This window comes from Amphiprion ocellaris, chromosome 16 (assembly GCF_022539595.1).
Source record: "Amphiprion ocellaris isolate individual 3 ecotype Okinawa chromosome 16, ASM2253959v1, whole genome shotgun sequence".
NCBI lineage: Eukaryota > Metazoa > Chordata > Actinopteri > Pomacentridae > Amphiprion > Amphiprion ocellaris.
Window position 1 is genome coordinate 4140028 of NC_072781.1, and position 21390 is coordinate 4161417.

Below are 21390 nucleotides of genomic sequence, written 5' to 3' on the forward strand. Positions count from 1 at the left end.
CCGCTGCTTGTTTAAGTCCAAATGTGTAAATGTATGTGCGTGCTTATGAATCTTACTGTATTTTAAGAAAAGTAGAGCATATGGGTTTGCATTATGACCTTGTCACTGCTTAATCTGAGCAAAAATACAAGCCCCACATGGCCTTGTTTCCACATCTGGAGATTATCCAGGACCCCTGCTAGGACCCCAGCCTGCCCAGTGATGTGAGTTATTAGGGGCACCCTAAGATCTAAACTGCCTTTATGATAAAACAGTGACTGCATGATAGTGTGGTGGTTGAAGTCCTTTCCAGAGTGACCATGTCCACCCCCTGCTGGCCTGAGATGAAACCCTTGCACAATATTCTGGCTGATAAAACATTTTCTTTAAGAAGAAATCCACCTTAGCGGTTTAAAAAAGAAAAAACACACATGTGGCATGATGTTGCACAAATGTAGATCATGACATGTCAGGATCTATAGTTCATGAAGAAGCCAGTTCTCTTGGGGTTATAGAACGTCACAAAGCATTGAAAATTTGTGAATTTAGTTTGACACTTCCGTGACTTACATCCACAAAATCCAGAGAATATTTGTTAAATAATTAGTAATACATATCAGAAAAAAACAATGATTAAATCTTAGTACTTCTTGTGCGATTACAGAACCCTCCCCTGGTATTTCTGTTCCCATTACTACAAAAGGAAACATGACTTAGGATATTATTCATACATTTTTAAGTAAAATGAATAAAGGATATCTTGTGATAGGAGTCATTAAAAGTAAATTCCAAGAAAAGAGCAAATCAAATCAACACAAAACACATGCTAGTATATATTTACAGTATCGCCACATCCCCCTCTGCTCAGTCTCTCACCTCCTATCCTCTCCTCAGCTTTGTGAGAGTCCACAGGTTTAGCTGACGGCTCTTTGGAGGAAGCAACCCCATCTGTTGTTCGGCTCGCCAATGCCTTTGTGGTGCCACTACTGGGGGATTTCAGAGTCTTTGTAGGGGTCTTAGTGGGAGACTTGCTTGTGGTTGCGGCAGTAGTGGTTTCTCCATTGGACGGCTTCTTGCTAAGCTGGAGGCCGCTGGTGAACTTTTCATGCTGAAGAGGGATGAAGAAAAAAACATATTGATAGGAGATCTAAGTAGTATCATATACCTGTGGTTATATTTAATAAAGCATCAGATGCAAGTTCTCACCTTTAGAGCTTCCTCAGGCACAGTGAGCTCTCCTCTCACCACCGTGAACAAGTTGGTATGTGAGGCAGTCAAGTTAAGGAGATAATGGCCAGGAGACTTTACTGCAACAAGCTGTAAATTCAACTATGTTTATAAGGTAAATAAAAATCTGGGATCTTGTTAAGAACTAAAATAGCTACTCGACATGTGGTTGGAGTGATGAACCCACTAGTGAATATATGAGGGGTGAAAAGGTTTAAGGACCTGAAAAGTAATAAGGATATCATATCCAAACCTCAGCTTGTCCTCCAACTTGAGAGTGATGTACATCTGCTCCTGAATGCGGACATCATTTACAAAAGTCTGCAGAGAGAAGGTCAAAGTCAGACAAAAAACAACGTGGTGATTTAAATAAAATGTAGAAATAAAAAATTTAATTTGCATAAAATCAACACAAAGTCTACTGTAGTTTATGTGAGAATATAAACAGCTAAAATCTTTCTTTCTAAGGACAGTTTTTGTAAAGGAAAGGAAGATGCCATCATAAAACAGCATCTGATTAAATTGTGACATACGCATCCTGTGTCTGTATTTAAATGGCATTAAGGGTTGCAACTAACAATTATTTCTAATACTGATTTATCTGCCAAATATTCTGTCAGTCACACAATTAATGTTTTATTTATAAAAACACCAGAAAAAAATGAAAAAAATGCCGTTATCCCTTTCCACAACCCCAACAATGACATCTTGTCAGTCCAAAAGCTAAAGATATTAAGTCTACAGTAGGGGTCAACTGAGACAAGATTATTATTTATCAAGGAAATGATAACCGATAAGTGGACCCAATATACATTTGCAGTAAATATTAAAATCGCAGTGTCAAAATAACAACACAAACTCTAACACAAAACTTTACAAAAATGTCTTTGTGAATGTATGTTTTACATGCAAGTGATTAAAAGAGAACTTTTAAACATTTATTCTTCAGTATTGATAAGCTATTTCTCATGGCACGTAGTCAATCAGATAGTGATTTGGGCAGGATATTGCTCAAAATTACAGATTTCTGACTACAGATAAAGAATGGTGACTGCATTAAAGCCATTAAAGCCAAAGCAGCACTTTTTAAAATTTATTTACTTTATTGGGCATCGGTTTTTAGAAATAATGATACTGATAATCTGTAAAATGCAGCATGTGCCAAAGAAAAGCAGCATTTGAGAAGCTGAAAACCAAGAATGTTTGGCAGTTCCACATGAAAATAAATCTGTGAAGTGACTCCACTGTTAATTAAAATAACTGCAGAATAACTTCATGGTAATCATATAACAAATTCAGTTGTAGCTGAAATAAAACTTTCTTCAGGTGTGTATTTGGGCTGTTTTCAAGGATTTTGAAGTTCGGAAAACTCGTCCAGCCAGGACTAAAGGCCAAAGCACAAAAGCACATTTCCCTGCGTTTCAGTTCCCACTTCTCGCCTCTCCCTCTCCCATTCCACCCTTTCACCGTCTACTATGCAGCTCTGAGAAAGATCAGATTTCACTTGAACTACAAATGAAATTCTACCACGCTTGCACTGCTGTTGTAATAAAACATTCCTGTCTTCTCTCTAGTGAGATGAAATCACAACAGTTTAACAAAACAGCAATGAAATGGTTTCAGCAAGAGAGCAAAATGGTGACCCTGTCCAAATGCAGCTTTTTACTCATTTCTGTGTCAACCCTGCACTGACTCAGCACGAGAAAACTTCCTCTGAATGGAGCTAAAGAAGCTGGACGGTTAATGACACAGCAGGAAGCGGCTATGACTCTGGCGTCCTTTCTGAATGCTGGAGAGGATGTGAGGGACGCTGTGCATCTGTATTTAATCTGGTGGGCTGTGACTGAGCACTAATCACTGCACATGACTAACGCTGTTTGGCAACTGTAGCCAGGTTTTACTGAGCTACAATGCCAAAGAGAGAGAAGTGGATAGAGAAATACAGAGTGTAAATGCGTCCCTGAAGGTTACAGTACAAAACAACCTTTAAATTATACATAAATATTTAAATTTAGCATCAGTTATGTTATGTATAGAGAGTTCTTTTATGAAACTTCACATTCTTTTTACTTTATCAGCTAAAGCTCTATTATTGGAATAACAACAACTACATTTTACCAAACATCAGAGGTTAATGCACTGGCCTCTAATTTATCACACTTCCCCTTCTTTTCCTCTTCAACAAAGGCTTTCTTCTTGCCTCTCTCTTCTGTTTACAAATTGTACTCATGTAAACAAACCTCATGCAGAATCAGGACACATTATCAGCCTAAATCAGTTTGTTGTTTTGTCATAAACTCTTTAGAAAGAGACAAATCAATCAATTAGAAAATAAAAGGTCCCAGTGCTGCGTTATATTGGCAGAGTGACCCTTTGGTTCATGTTAGGATCACAGCATTTGGCCTGAAGAAGTGATTTGCATAATTAGGTTTGCATTTAAATCGACCTGAGCCTCGATATAAATCTTAATTGACAGAAAGATTGATTAAAAGCAGAAAAATAGAAGGTCCTATCGATTCTCAAAAAATAACTTAACCTCTAACCTTCACAACCTCATCCTTATCTACTTTTACCTTGAATGTTTTCTATGTATCTGTTGGGTTTCTCTCTGTGTTTGCTTTTTCTATCCACCTTCCGCTCAACCCCTTTATTTCATCTTCAGTTGGATGAACTCATTCTCTTCACTCTGCATCCATCATTTCTCCTCCTTCTCTCTGCTACTCTATTCCTTTCTGTCCTCTCCATGTTCTCTCTTGTCCTTTTATCTTTGTCCTCACTGCTCTCTGTTTTGCATATTTCAGACTGTGCACTCACCCCATTCAGGCTGCCCAGGTCCTTGACCTTGTGTTCATCAGTCCCAGCCTCATAGTTGATGACTGCATGCTGCTTATCCACACTGCGGGACTTCAGACAGAAATGTATCACATGTTAGTGACATCTTATCATGAAGATAATAGGTCCCATCTAAGCAGACAGGGAAAAATATAAGTTTTACTATTCATGTGTACTGTTGTTCTACTACATTTCTTTACATGACTTACATGAATGCATGCTTCATTACAGATACAGAGAGACTGAGCCTTTCTGTAAACTGCAAACCAGCAACTGTTTCTTACAAAACCATTAGATGGCTGTATCTGACTGGAGTAATTTGTGCTATGTTAAGCTCTTGCGGACGTATTTGCACCCAATGTGAAGAATGCAACACTGACGGTAAGTCTCAATGTTACTATGTAAAATATCTTCTATCACGTCAAGTTGAAGCATATCAGCAGATATTTTAAATCTCTCTGACACTACTCACTTCATACCAACACCTTCACATTCATGCACAGCTGTAAACACACACACACACACGCACACACGCACACACACACACACGCGCACACACACACACACACACACACACACACACACACACACACACGCACGCACACACACACACACACACACACACACACACACACACACACGCACGCACACACACACAAGCACACACACACAAGCACACACACACACACACACACACAAGCACACAAAAGCACACAAAGGAGAAGAGAGGAACAATGAAAGACTGGAGGTGAAGTATTGATTTTCTGCGCCTTCCAAATAAAGCCCATCAGCTGTTTTGAGGGTAAACAGTTTCCAGGACAAACACTGCAACCTTGTGTGTGATGAAAAGAAAAGATAGCGTGAGTAGAAACATATTGTGGGATTTATCAAATATCTCTCTCATGTATCAAAGTCACTGAATTTTAAAACATATCTAGAGGAATGCAATGACGTTGACTGATGAGCAAATTTGTCCTCTCCAAATGTCTGTTAGAATGCCCTTCAAATACATCAATAAAATACAACAAAGTGACCCTTTGTCTTCAATATGTTTGGTTCTATACTGCCATTAGCAGGTCCTATTTCAAACACACTTTCTGTTACTGAAAAGCCTTCTGTATCTGAGTTTCTAGCTGCTTTTGATGTCAGGTAAGCAATTTCTCAGGGATTCGCTCATTATTTGGGAGTGACCGAACTTCTGTTTTAAGCTTTCATCTTCTCCAGCACTTATAACTGATGAATACGTGAACATGTATAAACTTAAATCCATACTTAACAAATCCATTAGCAGTGTCTAAATGATATGCAACAACAGAAACACTATGCCAGACTCTGGAAAGGCAAACAACATGAGTGAAAATACAAGCAATCAAAATCAAAAGCAAACTTTGTGTAATGAGATCCAGGCAGAAATTGGTTTATTGTGCTGAAGTCAGCCAATGTTGATTCTTGGAAATGAATCTCATCTTCTGTTCTCATATGACTTTCCAATCACCCAATCACTCGCTGTTTAAACAAGAAGCACAGTCATGCTGAAGTAAAAATGCAAGATAAGGCTGCAGTAATGCCAAGGGACGCAGCTCCAGAGAGAATACCGTGGAACAGATTACTTTAGTGAGATTAGGTTAGATCAAACAGGATAGAAACCAGCTGAGCCGACTGTTGTACCCAACACTGCAGGAGAGAGGATTCATGCTGTTATACTCAGATATACTGCTGACAAACAGAAAGTCTGCAAAGGCAAGTTAGAATACAGATGTGAAGAGGCTCAATTAACTAAAAAGAAGAGTCAGCAAACTAAAGAAACCTGATGTGTGAAGTAACTTTTCAAAATTAGCAAAAAAAAGTAAAAATTTCCCAAACAAACACACAGAGCAGATGAGTTGACTCCTTAAAACTCACTAGTCCAAATACAGGCCAAGTAAGTACACAGAAAAACAATAGCTGCCAACTTTCCTTGTCATTCATGGGTGCACAAACTTGATGAATCACTACACAACATTGTTTTTATTACTCCTGAGCTTTCAGACTTTTTTGAATGGGGAAAAAGGAGGTGGATGATGTTAAAAGGGTTAAGCTATGAGACAATGAGTATAATTCTGAGAGAAAGAAAGGAACAGCCGTGCAACTTTTTTCCCATTTTAGTTCATATCTACTTAGAGGAAAAAATATATTGTAAGATTCAGACAATGTTCCTGTGTTTACTACACTTGTTCTCTTTGTGAATAAATTAACAAAGCGAGAATCTACTCTGATCATAATGCCACAACAGCACAACTGTCAGACCCACTGATGTATGTGTGACTGATGGACAAAACAAGCTGCTGGAAAATTCTTCCAAACATTTACAAAACACTTACTCAGACTACTCAAGTAACAATGTGATAATTCTCTGTCTGTCGTATGCTCATTTGAAGTTCGACACTCTGTTTGTGAGTGTGTGTTTGTGTTGTATTTGGTGCATGACACAAGCAGCCTTTAACGTTTAGCCATGTGATGAAGCCTTGGCTTGTTGAAGCGGTCAGATGGAGGAGAACCGTAAGCTGCTTCACAAACACACGAGTGTTGTACAAGCACACAAATACACAGAGCCAAAAATATTCTTAATTTGGAAGATTCCCCTTATCCTCCAATCATTGCAAAGACATCAAAAGGATAGAAATTAAAGAACACACACACATGCTGGAGCAGTAGACCCTCAGGTCATCAGAAACATGTTATAGAAAGTGTTTAAAAAAAGAAACAGATCTTTTACAACTCTACATGTGTTTTATGTGACTCTTATTAGTTCTTTCCTGACGTCTTCAAAGAGCAGGACTGTACGGGCATTTAGGTCAGTCTGGGAACTAATAAAAACTAAGCAATCGGCAGATTCAAAGAGCAACACTGTTGACTACAGAAACAGTGCTGCTGTCTACGACTGAGACATGTCTTCATAAATGAACTGATTGTTAGTTTAATTCTGACCTTAACAAAAACAAGAACACAAGGAGTCAAAATGCACACATTTGAACATCGATAAGTTCATGACAGCTAGGTAAACATCTGCTGAGGAAAACTGTGATATGATTGTCAAGATTTATGCATGCAAACACATTGCTAGAATGCAAACAAGCTGAGTATTAATACTTCTTTGAAAATTCAAGTCAGATTTGTGCCTTTACTTAGACTGCGTGAGCAGCATTATTATTAAACTTTCTGTCACACTTGATAAAAATTAACAGCAACTATAGAGTCTAGAATGAAAATAATACTATTCTATATTTTTTGTATAATATTTGACCTAAAAAATACACAGCACAACATGATGCTTCAAAAAATTTGGTCTAATTTTGCCAGCATGATGTATAGTAGAGGCCACCAATTAGGATCATCTGTTTGGTGACAGACTCCTTTGTCTTTATCAAATCAGCGTCAGTATCAGCAGGACTAGTGAAAATATGTAGTTAAGTTATGGGACAGTGGTTTAAGACAGATAAACTCTCTTTCATATGAGAGTACCTGATATACAGGCAAACTTCTCAAGCAAAAACAAAAGCTATGAGAGAAAAGATATCTCTGTAAATGTGAACTAACAGCACTAACAGTTTGCTCTAACAGTTTTTACGACAGAAGGAACCTTTTAATGCAGCTGATAATAATTCTATATAGCAGAAACACAGTGTTTCATGGAAGTGTTGTACAGAATTAGGAAAATAAAAGTCCACAGAAATTTATGGGTGTCATATAATGTCAACTGTCAGCAGAAAACAGCTAATTCCTCCCCAGCACAGGAAGAATAATTCATTATCAGGGCAATTCCTGAAAGAGTTTTTGACAATCATACTTTCCGACTGATACTGGTTCCTGTGAAAATTTCTCTTAAAATATGTCATAACTGAGAGCGCTGCAGTCGTGGATGCACTCTGTACCCACAACAACCAACTCAGTCAGATAAAATCTAACTCAAGAGGTATCTGCCCCACTTTCTATTAATAGTGCAGTGACCAGAGGTACACATGAGCTTGCACGTGGTTTCTCTGGATGTATGCACAGCTGCACAGACACCACGTCAGTACACACACACACCAACACACATCAACATGCAGACATAGGAGCGAGTTCTGCTACTGCAAAATGCAATAGAATGAGGAGTAAGGAGTCATTTTTGTACTATCCTTAGTAGAATTATTGTCTTATGGAAGTAAGTGTGAGATGCACTATATAGTTATAATATTAGCAGACATTTTTTCTTTGACCAATAAAGAAAAAGTGTGTTTGTAAATGAGATAAAAGTGAAACACAAAAAATATAAATTGTCTTATCTGTTCTATTGAAGCTGCTGTCTGTGTAGAAACGAGTGCAAAACCTCCTCACCTGTAGCATGAGCTCGCAGTCGTCCCGGCCGACAAAGATCATTTCCCGGGGCAGACGGTGGCGAGTCCCCCCACTGCTCACCAGGAACCAGGAGGTCACACTCATCTCTGCACGCTGCTGCTGCTGCCTCTCATGCACACCTCCTGGACAAAAGAAACAAACACAAGTAATCTTTAATTCAATAAACACAGTTGTCATTTAGCTGCCGTGGATCTAAACACTGTAAAACTACCACACCACAGCAGAAATATTTACATGGAACGACAATTCAAATGTTCTAGCTGCAGTTTGGACGCTTTTTCCCTCATGCTATGATGTAAACATTAATACATTTGAATTCTCCACTGTCTGAAACAGAAGTAAACTGAGATGCATAAATTTGTTGTATTTATTACATACATCAAGGTTTTAATGTAACAATATGCAAATGTCGGTTAAACAATATTTTTAGAGGAAAAACATGATTTGACTCATTATGAACTAGATGGAAATTTGAATATGTACAAAAGATATTCAGTAAACTTCTTAAATATTTGAAAATAAATTGACTGATTAATTTAGGATAATCCTACAACACACCTCTGGTCCAGGTAGCTCACTGCTGATAGACCACTGACAGCAAGACACAGTTAGGCCATCCTGAAAAAGATTAAGAAAAAAACAGCTCTTTTATTAACTCTCACATAGGCAGGCAAGAACAAGATTTGTTTCTTAAAAAAATAATACAATTAGGATAGACATTTAAAGAAAAATATGACAAAGACAACAGTGGAATCACAGGCAGAGTGCAAACACTACTAGAGATGCACTAAATCAAAACACCCTTGCTTCACTTTGTTTTGCTGGTAGGGGGAATGAGGTTGAGTGGGCGGTCCTGCAATGCGATGCCTCCGTCTACGCCTGGAAATGAACACTAAGCCAGCCAGTAAGATACATCCTCTCCTTCTCTCTGCCTGCCCTGATCATTGCCAGATGTTAGAGCAGGAAGTGATGTAGGAATGTTGGCTGGCCTACCCATCAGGACATTTATTTTCCCTCCTGCCTCCCTCCGCCCCTCGCTCTCCTTCAGATGAGCTGGAAAGGAGGTCAAAGCCAGCCACTCTGACTTTCTAACTGCCCAGCCCTGGAAGAGCAACATTAAGCAGATCTAACTGATGAGCAGCAGACCTCTGTGGCTGTTTTAACTGCCAACATAGCTTGTTGGAAGGTTGGATTAATAACTGGCGCAAAATGCAGCAGCCAAAAGTACCTTTTTAAAATTGAATTTTTCAAACTGTCACAAGATGTCAACAAAATACTCTGAGTGTGAAGTGGAAAATCTGTTGTCTCCGTTATGAAATCCAATTTAACCGCTGTGTTTGGTTACACCTTAATGTTTAAGTTAAGATGAAGTTCAGACAGTTGTAATACTTTTCGTAATTATTTATTTGAAAAGTAAACAGGTTTCAAAGCTTTTAAAGGTATTTAAAGTGGTACTAAAATAACAGAAACTGTCGACTGTAGAAAGAGCCAAGAAAAGCCCATCAGAGTGGGAATTAAAGATTATTAAGCTAAGCTGTTGCTCACTTGACCTCATAAGTACTTAGTATACCAACTCAATAATCCTTAGAGTAAAATTTTAATCAGCTGCGCACCTCGGTTCCTTGCATGATGCTGTTGAGAACGTGACTGTATCAGCAGCTGTCTCTGATGTAAAACGGATCAGCTTTTCATCCCAGTAACCAGTCAGAGTATCTGACAATTTTATATGCTGTATGAATGATTTATTGAGGGAATTCTAGAAACTTGAAAGGTAAAGTAATCTTCTGCAACATGCTGCTATAGAGAAGCATTTTTCCCAACATATTTTGTGTCATTTTTGCCTTTGTGTTGTTAGTAGGGAGTGACAGAAAAGAAGATGCATTTTCTTAAGAAAATTATCCACAGAATAAGTACAAAAATGGAGGAAAACATAACAAAAAGTTAATATTAAAATTGTGCACAGCTTAACTTACATTATTCAAAATCAATTTCTGAGTCAATCACCAAAATACCTGTGATAATAACATAACTAAATTTAGGGAGAGACATACAACAGATGGGAGAACAATCCAAGATTTGATTTTCTTTAAATCCAATCAAACCGACAATGACCAGATTCCAACCCATGATGTTTCCACGATATGCATCCTCAGTTTGGTGAACAGGTGATACCATTTCTGTATGACAACCATGTGTAGCAGATATTATAGATATCTTGATGCAACATGGGCATAAAACACTTTGTATACCAAGCACCAACAGCATTGCCATCACACTATAATTATGTGTGGTTTCCATTGTGACTGTAACCAAACCATCAGAGAGCATGCTGTCTCAATAACCACTGCACACTCACTGCAGAATGCAAGGTTAACAAGAATGTGGTTGAGGAGCCTGGATACCAGCCTTTATGGTGCCATTAAAAAAAACTTCTCACTAGCACACATGAAAGACGTGGCACATATGGAGGAATGCAGCGGTAGGTCTGATGGAGGAGACACAGCTGAGAAGGAAATACTGTCTGTTTTACACGTGCTCCTTAAAGTCTTAATATTAAAGAGTCACTTCATTCAGATTACAGAAATAATACCAGTAAGCATCACTATTTAATGTAACAGCAAACATTTAAACTGCATATTTTCATGAATTGGATTTGGAATTGACTGATCAGCCTGGCTAAATATTACATCTAATATTCAGCATATTTCTGATTATCGTTATCATCACTTGCTCTAAAGCCATCCCTAATAAAAATTAATTATTTTGAAAATGCGCTAATTTGGCTCTGATACAGCCTTAGCCAACTGAAACTGAGAGATAAATATTGCAAAGTTTTCTTTTAATAAAAAAAAAAAAATCTATGCAACATAAAAAAAACAAAGGCATCTCAACAAAGTTCTGTTGGAGTTTGTGTTACTCTAAAATTTTGCCACCAAAATTTGAATTTTTCCTGCAAATATATATATACCAGTTCCAAATATTGGTTATTGGTTTCTTCTTCTTAATAATGTGTTACTGGCATCTGCTTAAAAAAAAACATATTCAACCCATATTTTATCTCGCAATCTGATAACATTACCCAACACACGTTTGACGTTAGCAAAAAGTAATTTCAAGAAAACATGAGAAAAAATTGTTTTAGTAATTTTTCATAAATACCAACGTTTTTTGCTCTGACTGAAATTCATCAACCATTAAATCTAAAGTGGACTTTTATGTATATGAGCTTGAATGTCTGTTACATTCACACTCATGGCAACATTCCTGCATCCAATGGCTTTTTAAAAAACGAGCACTGAACGGTTTGTCTGAGCTAAAGAAGGGCACAACCATGGAGACGTAGATGCTATAGCAACCAGGACTATAGCGGAGTCTTTGGCAGAAAAATGTAGGAAGCATCAGAGAAAAGTATTTGATGCTCCAAATATAAAAAAGAAACTTGGCATTCAGAGGGACAATCATGGTCTAAAAGTGAAAGCAACTGATGATGAGTCATAAGCACAGGTCAACACTCTTACTCAGAGACAGGAAAGACCAGGTTTAATGCTACCTCTTACAACTTACAACTACAGAACTACATCGACAAAAGGTACATGTGATCATCTGAAAATGCAAAGCAGGAAGAAATGAAAAATATTCACGCCTAAATAACGACAGTAGATATTTAGAATGTTCTTTGAGTGTTAGATTTGCAAAAGCACTGTTCAGAAACATCATTCTCATTTCCATTCCACTCTTTCAGCAACATTCTTGCTGAGGCTAATAAGGAGAAATAGTGACCTCATGGTTTTGGGAGGAATTTCCCAATCCCCAGACCAGCCCTCATGCTATCTCACACAAACTCCAACACACACACATAGAAAACACACATGCTCTAGTAGAAATCATGAGTGAATGAGCAGGATTATTCCAAGATGACTGTGAATTCTTTGTATGGAGGAGATGGCTGAGGAGACAGGAAGCACGCACAGCCCTTCTTATAATGGGCACTCATCTTTGAGTCCACAGCAAGTGTGCAACTTATGCAGATTTTTTGGCTGTCTGACATGAATGAAAATCTACATTAAGACTGCTCCTCCACTGTAAAAAAGAAAAAAATGATTCACATTGTCATGAGGAAAATCATCTTAAAAACTAACCAAGGGGCAGATTTAAAGCAAGTGAGTATGAGCACTGCTATTATTATTCATTATATAACAAGATGCTCAGAAATTAAAAATAAGCAGGGTGATTATAAAGCAGTGCGGGATAATCAGATTTATCAGCTGTGACTAATCGCTATTACAGCTTTATTTCCGCTGGCCAACAAAAATTTACATAAGCAGCCTTGTGTCATTTCAACAATTCAAATATCTCCCCTTCAATTTGAACCAGCCAATCGCAGACAGTGGCAAAAGGCGGACAGGAAGTGAAGTCAGCAAGCGCCAGTTTATTTACTGTCACCAGCTAATACGTTTCTTGCTGCTGCTCTCCGTGTAGCATCTGGTGGGAGTCTGTATACCCGGATGATGCAACAGCTGGGTAGCCATCAGACGTGCTCATCTGCTTTTTCTCTCTAAACTCCCAGACGTCACATCAGCGCCACATCCCTGACAGCTGACTCACACCACATCACACAACTTGACAGCTAACACACACATGTTAAGCAAACTGAAATGAGAAAGACAGCAGGAGAGAGAGAGAGAGAGAGACCCAGGGCAAGAACGATGGACGGACATAGAGAGGCGACTCATTCTCTCGTCACACTCATTTCCACATGGTCTTATGATGAGAGCCAAACTTAGCCCCAGTGAGGGTGTGGTTGTCTGCTTGCATTGTAAAAACCCTGTGCAGCTACATTAAAACCTACCAGCAGCTATACAGTAGATGCTGGGTTTACAAATCTGTATTAATAACTATATTTATATTCTCTATCAGCAGTCATGGATAGAGTCATAAGTCATATTCTGCGACTGAGAAATCAAATGGTGATTAAATTGAAAAGCTTTTAGGCGTTTGCTGCACGGAATTTCCATGTCTGGTTGGTCTTTCCCAGGAGAAATTTTCGGGCAGACAGGAGACGGTGCATTTAATGTTTACAACGGCTCTGATAAAAAAGAAAAAGCACACTGGAGTATGAGTAGCTTCAGCTCAGATAGCCCCTTTGGCTCAATAGACAAATAAGCAATAACTGAATTAAATGAAACTATATTAACATGAAATTGTTAGGAAAATATTATGATGCCAGATGCTGTGACTTATTACAGTGTGATTTTTTTTTAAAGTAAATAGTATAATCTATACTGTCAGCTTTGCCACAATGGAGAAGGAGAGAAAAAGATGGTATCTGATGCTAGGCCTTGGGGGTATAAGTAAAACCAATAAAAGGAAAGCACATTGACGGTCAAGATAAATAGCAAAGCAACCGCCTATTCCCTCAGTAAGGCCGATAGAAGGTCTGTTAGGGCCTTCAGATTGGAGTCAATAAATGATGGGCAACAGGGAATCAGTCTTGCTGAGATGCTTTGGGTGCCATGAGGCCTATAGACCCTAAGGAGTGTGAAGAACAAACCATGGAACAGATTCAAGATGAGACGGTAACTTCTGGACAGACAGACAAAGGCTGTTCTAGCCCCCAATGGCTGAGTCTACTACAGATGTACAGACATGAAAGTGTACAGTAGAGAAAGTACACAATCTATTGTTCTTGTTTAAACAAGACTAAAGGAGTAACCATCCTTTTACTATGACAGGAAATAAAACAGACATCTCACATCCTCATTTTTATGATTTATATGAGCTGTTTTTTTTGCGCTTGGAGCAGTAGACTTTACTATCTTTAAAATAACATTTGTATTCCCTTATAAAATCTAACTTGATCAACTGTGAGCACTGCAGTTTCATAGAGTTCATAGGTTATGTTGTGGTATACTAACATACTTTGACACACTTCTGAAATGATACTAAAAATCTTATACTGTGCCAATCTAGAAACTGATTGGATATATATGTGTGTAATGCTAATGGCACACATACATGTAACTTACTGTATGTGCTATACATGTCCGGAATGAAAATATTTGTGTCATGTAAAAGCACTGAACTGCAGCACTTTGCATGGCAAGTCATTATAGCTCTACAAGGCAAACAGTAAATCAACAAAGTTTTGTTTGAGAGCAGTTAAATAATACAGTATATCTGCAATGTTCGTGGTCTAAAATCCAGAGCGGGCCATGGCTTCTCCAGGGATATCAGTCTGTGACAGGTTGATTCCATTTGACATTTGAACTAAGTTGGCCTACTTTACCTCCTCCTCACAAATGAAAAGCAGGAAAAGAGCAAAACACTTAGTAAAGGGACCTCCTTTGACTTGGATTTAGAAAGAACCTTGTTTAAACCTTTTATTTGTCATGACAGTCAAAGCTGAATTCAACATAGTTCATTTTATATACTAGGTTTGTCAGTATATTGGGGTTGTCATCATAAAGACTCATTATTCCTAGGGCTGAATGTAGTTGGATAGTGTGTGTGTGTGTGTGTGTGTCCCAGTCAAGGATACTCCGCCAGCTTCCAAACACTGCTCAAGCAGGGAGAGCCAAATGATCCACTTTCATGCATACAGACATGGTAAATGTTCAAAATTCCAACATGATAATATGTCTTAGCATTTGACGAAGCAAGGTAATACCTCAATCAATATACTTTGAAAAACCAAATTCTATATTTAAACTTTGATTGGAAAAATATAACAAAAGAAGAAGTGACAAAAGAAGGAAATAATTGACACTATTAAACTATTACTTATGCAGCTAAGTAAACACTACACACCACCATTAATCTCTTGTGACAGGATCATAGCATCATGGAGGGAGATAACAAATCATTATGGTGTCACTAGTAGACCTCAAGTCTGCAGAAACTTGGGTGCGCGTGTGTCTGTATAATGTGGCTTGTACATGCAGCATGTGAATGAAAAAAAACTGCCCCATGCAGCAGAAAAGACCATATGGTGCAGAAAAGCGGCCACACGCATCACATGAGCAGTTGGCGAGAGGAACAAACAAGCAAACACCTCCATTTAGCCAGCATCCATTCTGCCGGCTTCACTGTTGTTACTAGACACAACTCAGCACACCCCAGGCCTTGAGACATAAACCCATCACATGCTCAGTGACCCCTGTGTTCAACATGACCTATAGGCCTACATATGGAAATTTACATTTCATGGATGTTGAGAACGCTAGAGTCATTACAGTCAAATGTAGCCTGCCCTTGAGCAATATCTTAGAGGAAAATTATCATTTTTGTCGAGTCTAAGGCGGAAACCAGCACTCGTCTGACTTAAACTGATAAAGAGATAATAAAAAATAGATTATTAATAAGCTAAGAAAATTAATGAAGCATATGCCCTGCAGCATCGTCTTTTTCAGTGCAAGCGATTCATTCTCGGAAGGATGTGTGTAGTATATTTTTCAGAAAAATATGCTGAAAGACACAAATTTCTGGAGGCAGCTTTCTTAACAGGGCACAGGATCAGAAGAATATAGTAAATTAATGTGTAAATTTAAAATACTCATCAAAATCTTAGAAGAATAGATATTACTTTATACTACAGCTATAGTCAATATTTGATCAAGCATTTAGATACGTTTGAAATTGTATCATTAACATAGCACTATATACGAATATAATTCACTTTTGCTGGTTATGACACAAAGGTGCAAATATCTTGACTACATGTCATTCGCTTGCTCTTCTTTCCCACATTCCCTGTCTGTCTCTACTGTAATTGTCCAATAAAAGCAAAAATGCCAAAGAAAACATTACAGAAAAAAACGCAGTTCACTTTCACAAACATTAGGTTGTTTATTTCTCTTCACTTTGGCATTGATTTTACAAGTCTCTGAACTCTACTGGAGGGGTGGAACACCATTTTTGGAAAATATAGTCTGTAATGGTGATGTGATTTGATTTGCAATAGAAGTCAAGCTTCAGTTCAATATTCAGTGTGTGACAGATTAAAAACACGTGGAACATTACCCCACGAGATTCCACCCAAAGTATGACTGTCACACAAGGAGGATGGTATGAATTTGCAAAGCCACTGACATTTAAACCCTGCATCAAATGAGCTGCAAAATGTACAACATGTGGATATTAAATAATGAGACAGGGCTTATGTCAGTCAGTGCACATGACTGAACCACATACTGATCAATGGAGAAGTACAAACAGCCCCTACAAGGTTCAGTCTGCTCAAATAAACAAACATAGAATTGGTATCACTATTTGATAGCCATGCCTCATATATCATAAACCACAGCTTTTGCGATTTTCCAATTGAAATTTAATTTTTTTTCAACATATTAATTGTCTGGGTTAATACATTCACTCCCACATTATTTCTGGAATAACACTGTTTTATAAGGTATACATTTGCTCTGCTAATGGCCCTGCATGGCCCCTGCTGAGCACATAATGACTGACCCATGGCTCTTTAACAGGAACATTAGTATTTGGCCAACCCTGCCACGTTGATTATGGCACCAACATTTATGCGGCTCACAGCAATAGCCTCAGCAGCAGACAAAAATAGTGAACTCCCTCACACTGAAATCCACACTGGCACTTAGGAGGAAAAAAAAAGCACATAAATGTTAGCGTAACAGGACAATCAGGGGCTGGCACAGGGAGAGATGGGAATAGAAACTGCTCAAATACAAGATCAATATCTGCAGTGGAAAGAAGAACAAAATAAAGGAAACTCAGAGGGGAGTACGTTACACCCCAAAACAGATGTGACCGTCACTAGGTTTTATTTTTCATTTTGAGAAATTAAATGCAGAAAAAAACTCAGGCACACCCTTGATGTTCCAAAACAAGGGAGAGGCTGATGATTTTGTATGGAAATTGTTCCAAGCTTCTTTTCTTGTTTTCTGTTCTGCTCTGCTGTCTCTCCAAATTTCTTCCCACAGACTTTCCTATTCACCTCCCATGATTCTGTCTCTGACTCTGCACACAAGCAGCAGCGTCACCCGGCAAAGCTATCTGACTCTCATAACCCCTTTTAAAGTTTTTTACTCTGGCAGATTACAGAACTGAGATTCACTGCTATTTTTAGCTGCTGATTCCCTGCTACAACAACACTTTTAAAAACATCCACCATAAAATGGAATCAATTCGGATATTAAGCAGCAGGCTAAGTTGTTTTCAGTCACAAACAGCACTCCCTGAGCACTGAAGCAAAATGAACTCACTTCCTAAACTTCCTATTATACACAATGGTCGTAGGCAGGCCGGACAACGGTCCCAAAAAAGTCTTCAATCCCAGCTACAGACGAGAGCAGAAAATGTTATTAAAGGAAACCCTTACTATACACATCCACACTGCTCTATGGGTAGCAGCCACTCATAAGAACTAGGATACTCAACAAGAAAGTCACTCAGGAAAGATGAGATATCAAGTTGCGGAGGACATAAAAAGCAGGATTTCACCTGGTCTGTTTACTGTGACTAGTCAAGTTATGACAACGTACATCCAGTGCTACCAAACTGACCAAACAGCACTGACAAATGGGTGAACAGGAATAAGATGCTGAGGTTTCCAGTTTCTCTACAGAAACACAAAACAGCACAAGAAAACTAACAATAGTGCACCATCTTTGCAGATTTACAAGGCATCGTGTGCTTTCATCTGCAAGACCGCTCCGTGATGGACAACGTACGCAGTCATGCTGAGCTGTAGTCTAGCTGAGACACTGCTGCTTCCTCTCTGAGAGTACAGCAACCGTCCTGTGACACTGACACAGATTTTAAAAATGCAACTGCCTGTGGAGCCAAACCAGCTCGCCGGCAGCCACATTTGCAGAGAGGACAGGAAGGAGGTGGAAAAAAGGCAGGCTGGAGGAGAAGAAGGAAAGGAAAGGAGCAAAGCTGGACTGGATGGTATTATCTGCACATTCTGTGGCTCATACCCAAAAAAATTTGAATTCTTACAGTTGAGGGAGGAGACTAACACGGCTCACTGATGTGCAGCGTATAGCTCTCCGGCTGTCCAGGAACACATTAGTCCAGTATGTAAACAGCTAACGGTGTTGTTCTGGTACCTTTTAACCTATCAGTTGCACTAAAAAGATGCATAAATATATCAAACTACTGCTGCTGCCATGACAAGAAGTCTCCGTTTCAAATGTTGGTGTAACTTTTTTATGCATTTGCACTAAAATCAGAACAGTGGAACTCTTGATAATTAACCAATAATTACACACATTTACAATTTGCATCTTAATAGCCCTTTCCAAGCTCCATTCCTCAAGGTCTTAAAAGACAGTATTAGATCCTGATTTATCGTTGTGTACTCAAAGCAAATCTTTTGCTATTTCTTTACATCTAATGTGATGATGATGGCAAAAATCTAACTCAACACAAAGAGAGCGGATGCATGCAGGCCAGCTACATCTGCCCCACGAAAACAAAGCCTCCACACAGAAGAGGAGGAGGGGGTCCGACATCGGGAAACACTCTGCAGATGCATAACACAGCGAAATACATACTCAGAAAATCCACCTCTCCGATAATTTACAGATTCAAATAAGAGCCCGGTGCTAGCAGGTTTCCATCAAGATAAACAAAGCGGTCAATGTGAGCGACCTTCATTGATGTGCATCTTGTCTCGATAGCCTCCGTGCGGCTACAGAAGGATGCAACTAATAGACAAAAAGCAGGTCAATAGTGAAATATTGACCTGAATGGGAGCAGTAAGAGAACAAATGTTTTTCACAGAGGCAGCAAAGTGGCCAGGCTGTGTCGCTTTACAAAGGTGGAGCAGGGCAGGCTTGTCATGCTGCTGCTGCTCACAATAGTAGCCGTCCAGTTAGCCGAGAGGGAGTCAGACCAGTCTGTTCAGCCGTTACAGCCGGGGCTAGTTGGAGAATTTTTACGCTCGAATTTAAACCAATTATTTTACGGTTTAAAAATAAGTAGCTCCAAAATATAACCCTGTCACCTCTAGGTATTTTATATCAACACTAAAACCCCACATTGGCATCAGCAGACATGCAGAAGAAAAGTGACTCTTTCTGTTTTTTCACCTCAAACTTCACGTGAGTAACGGTCGACCACCTAGCTAAAACCAAAACCGGCTACATATCGCGCTGTTCGCTAGATTAAAAGTGAAGTCTGCTCCTCACTTACCCGGTCCTCTCCGCTGTTAGAAGGTGTGTGTGTGTGTGTGTGGAGCCCAGCCCAGCCCTGCCGTTGCTGCAGCTCAGTCTTGCTCTGTGTGCGGTGGCCTGCTCTCCCTCCGTTGCTCAGCAATAAGCTACTCCCCGCAAAATAGCGGCGAGCGAGAGGAGCGACATCCTGAGGGGGAAGCTCAAAGCTACGCAGACGCCCACAGCGCATCCCTCCGTCACCCTCCAAAATAAAAGCGGAGCGAAAAGCAGGACGCTGAGATTTGTGAGAGGAAGTGACAGGCTGCGTATCCAGGCAACCATATGCACATGCGCACCAATTTCAGATTTCAAATGAAATATTTATTTCCACTGAAGAACCACTGAAGTAGAAGTAATGTCAAAACAAAACAAGCTATTCTTTGTCATGTAGTTTGCAATGTTGCAGAAATCAGTACAGTAAGTAAGATAAGGTGGCGTAAGATCCCCCAATTAAGAGCAGTTCTTATATACTATAAATATTCCAATATCAATATAATATAATACGTAACAATGGACTAGATCTTTGTTAATATAAAGGTGTAATAAAGTGTAAAACTTAAAAATGGCCATGTTCCCTCACTACCTAAGGAATCTTATCGTCTGAGTCTTTTGAGTTATACAAAATTGGCAGGTATGCATAATCTCCCACTCAAAAGTCCTATTTTTCTATTTTCACATATTACAAAAAAATATATATTTTTGTTGAAATTTATGGCTAATTCGGTATAACAGTAAAAACAAAAAAGGTTTGTGTATGTAAGACTCAAGATTCAAACCGAAACAATAAGAATAAAAGACACACAAGAAATATGTCTGTGTGTGCAAGGTGAAACTGAATGGATATTGAACAGAGGTTGCAGGTTGATTGTCTGTTGAGTCTATATGCACATCATTATCAAAACAGCAGCAATTCAATAAATACACAGAAGCTTCTTTAGTACTGTCCAAATGTTGCATCATCAAAACCACAACAGAAAAAAAAATAAATTTCAGTGCCAAAGACTAGCACAAAAACCCTCAGGATTAACCAGAAAAAAGCAAAGCACATTTATGTTTATTAATTTAGAATCGATTATTGACTTGTTTTAATAATGAAAATGTTTGACTTACTAAGAAGTAAATCTGTGGTAACTGGATCTGGAAAAATATGTAGGTCAAGGTGTGGATTTTCTCATAAGCAGGTGACAACAAAATTGAAGCCAAATTTAGAATTTTTTTTCAAATATGGTCATGTTAAATTGACTATTATGAATTACTGGTACGTATTAAATGTGTATATAACATATAGCTGTATGCAGAAATACACATGCACAGAACTCCAAATCTTGCACAATGTACACTGCACATTAGTTCCACAATCTCTTAATTTTTTAGTATTTGTGATAATTTTTTTCTTCTATTTTTAAGGAATGTGTTTTTAATCATATCTTGTTATTATTGCATAGTCTCATGGAGTTTGCATTTCACTGCCCATACTGTATAAGTATGGGACAAAAACTTCTGAATGCTGAAACTAGTGAATCAGTTGCAGGTACAATGACAGCCAACTTCCTAATTTAAGATGTACAACCTGCAGAAATACATGGATTATGGCAGTGAAGTTGCACAGAAAAAGCCCAACAGATGGTAAAGTAGATGTCATCAGAGTGCACAGACTGACTCAGAGGATTATACCGAGTGTGGATCTCATCTACTTTTCCAAAACCTACCTTTTAATTTTGAAAGTCAACGTCGTAGTTTCCTGTGTTTGTGGTCTGTCTCTGTCCAGCTTGACTCCGTCCAT

At 38.7% G+C, this 21390-nt stretch overlaps 1 protein-coding gene across 7 annotated transcripts in view; it reads right to left on the minus strand.

Moving 5' to 3' along the window:
• cep170aa (centrosomal protein 170Aa) overlaps positions 1–21386 on the minus strand; it is a 45385-nt gene extending 23999 nt beyond the window's left edge. For 4 of the 7 annotated variants that reach the window (XM_055018420.1, XM_055018417.1, XM_055018419.1 and 1 more), the window contains exons 1-7: positions 19588–19743; positions 8974–9033; positions 8395–8537; positions 4021–4110; positions 1446–1527; positions 1186–1241; positions 856–1087 (exon numbers count right to left, since the gene is read on the minus strand). In XM_055018420.1, the coding sequence (XP_054874395.1) occupies positions 856–1087; positions 1186–1241; positions 1446–1527; positions 4021–4110; positions 8395–8499 (565 nt within the window). In that variant the 5' untranslated portion in view covers positions 8500–8537; positions 8974–9033; positions 19588–19743. Of the gene's footprint in view, positions 1–855; positions 1088–1185; positions 1242–1445; positions 1528–4020; positions 4111–8394; positions 8538–8973; positions 9034–19587; positions 19744–21316 lie in introns of those variants that run through there. The other 3 variants (XM_055018421.1, XM_055018418.1, XM_055018416.1) reach the window with 2 other exon arrangements.
• Between the last annotated feature and the right edge of the window lie 4 nt (positions 21387–21390).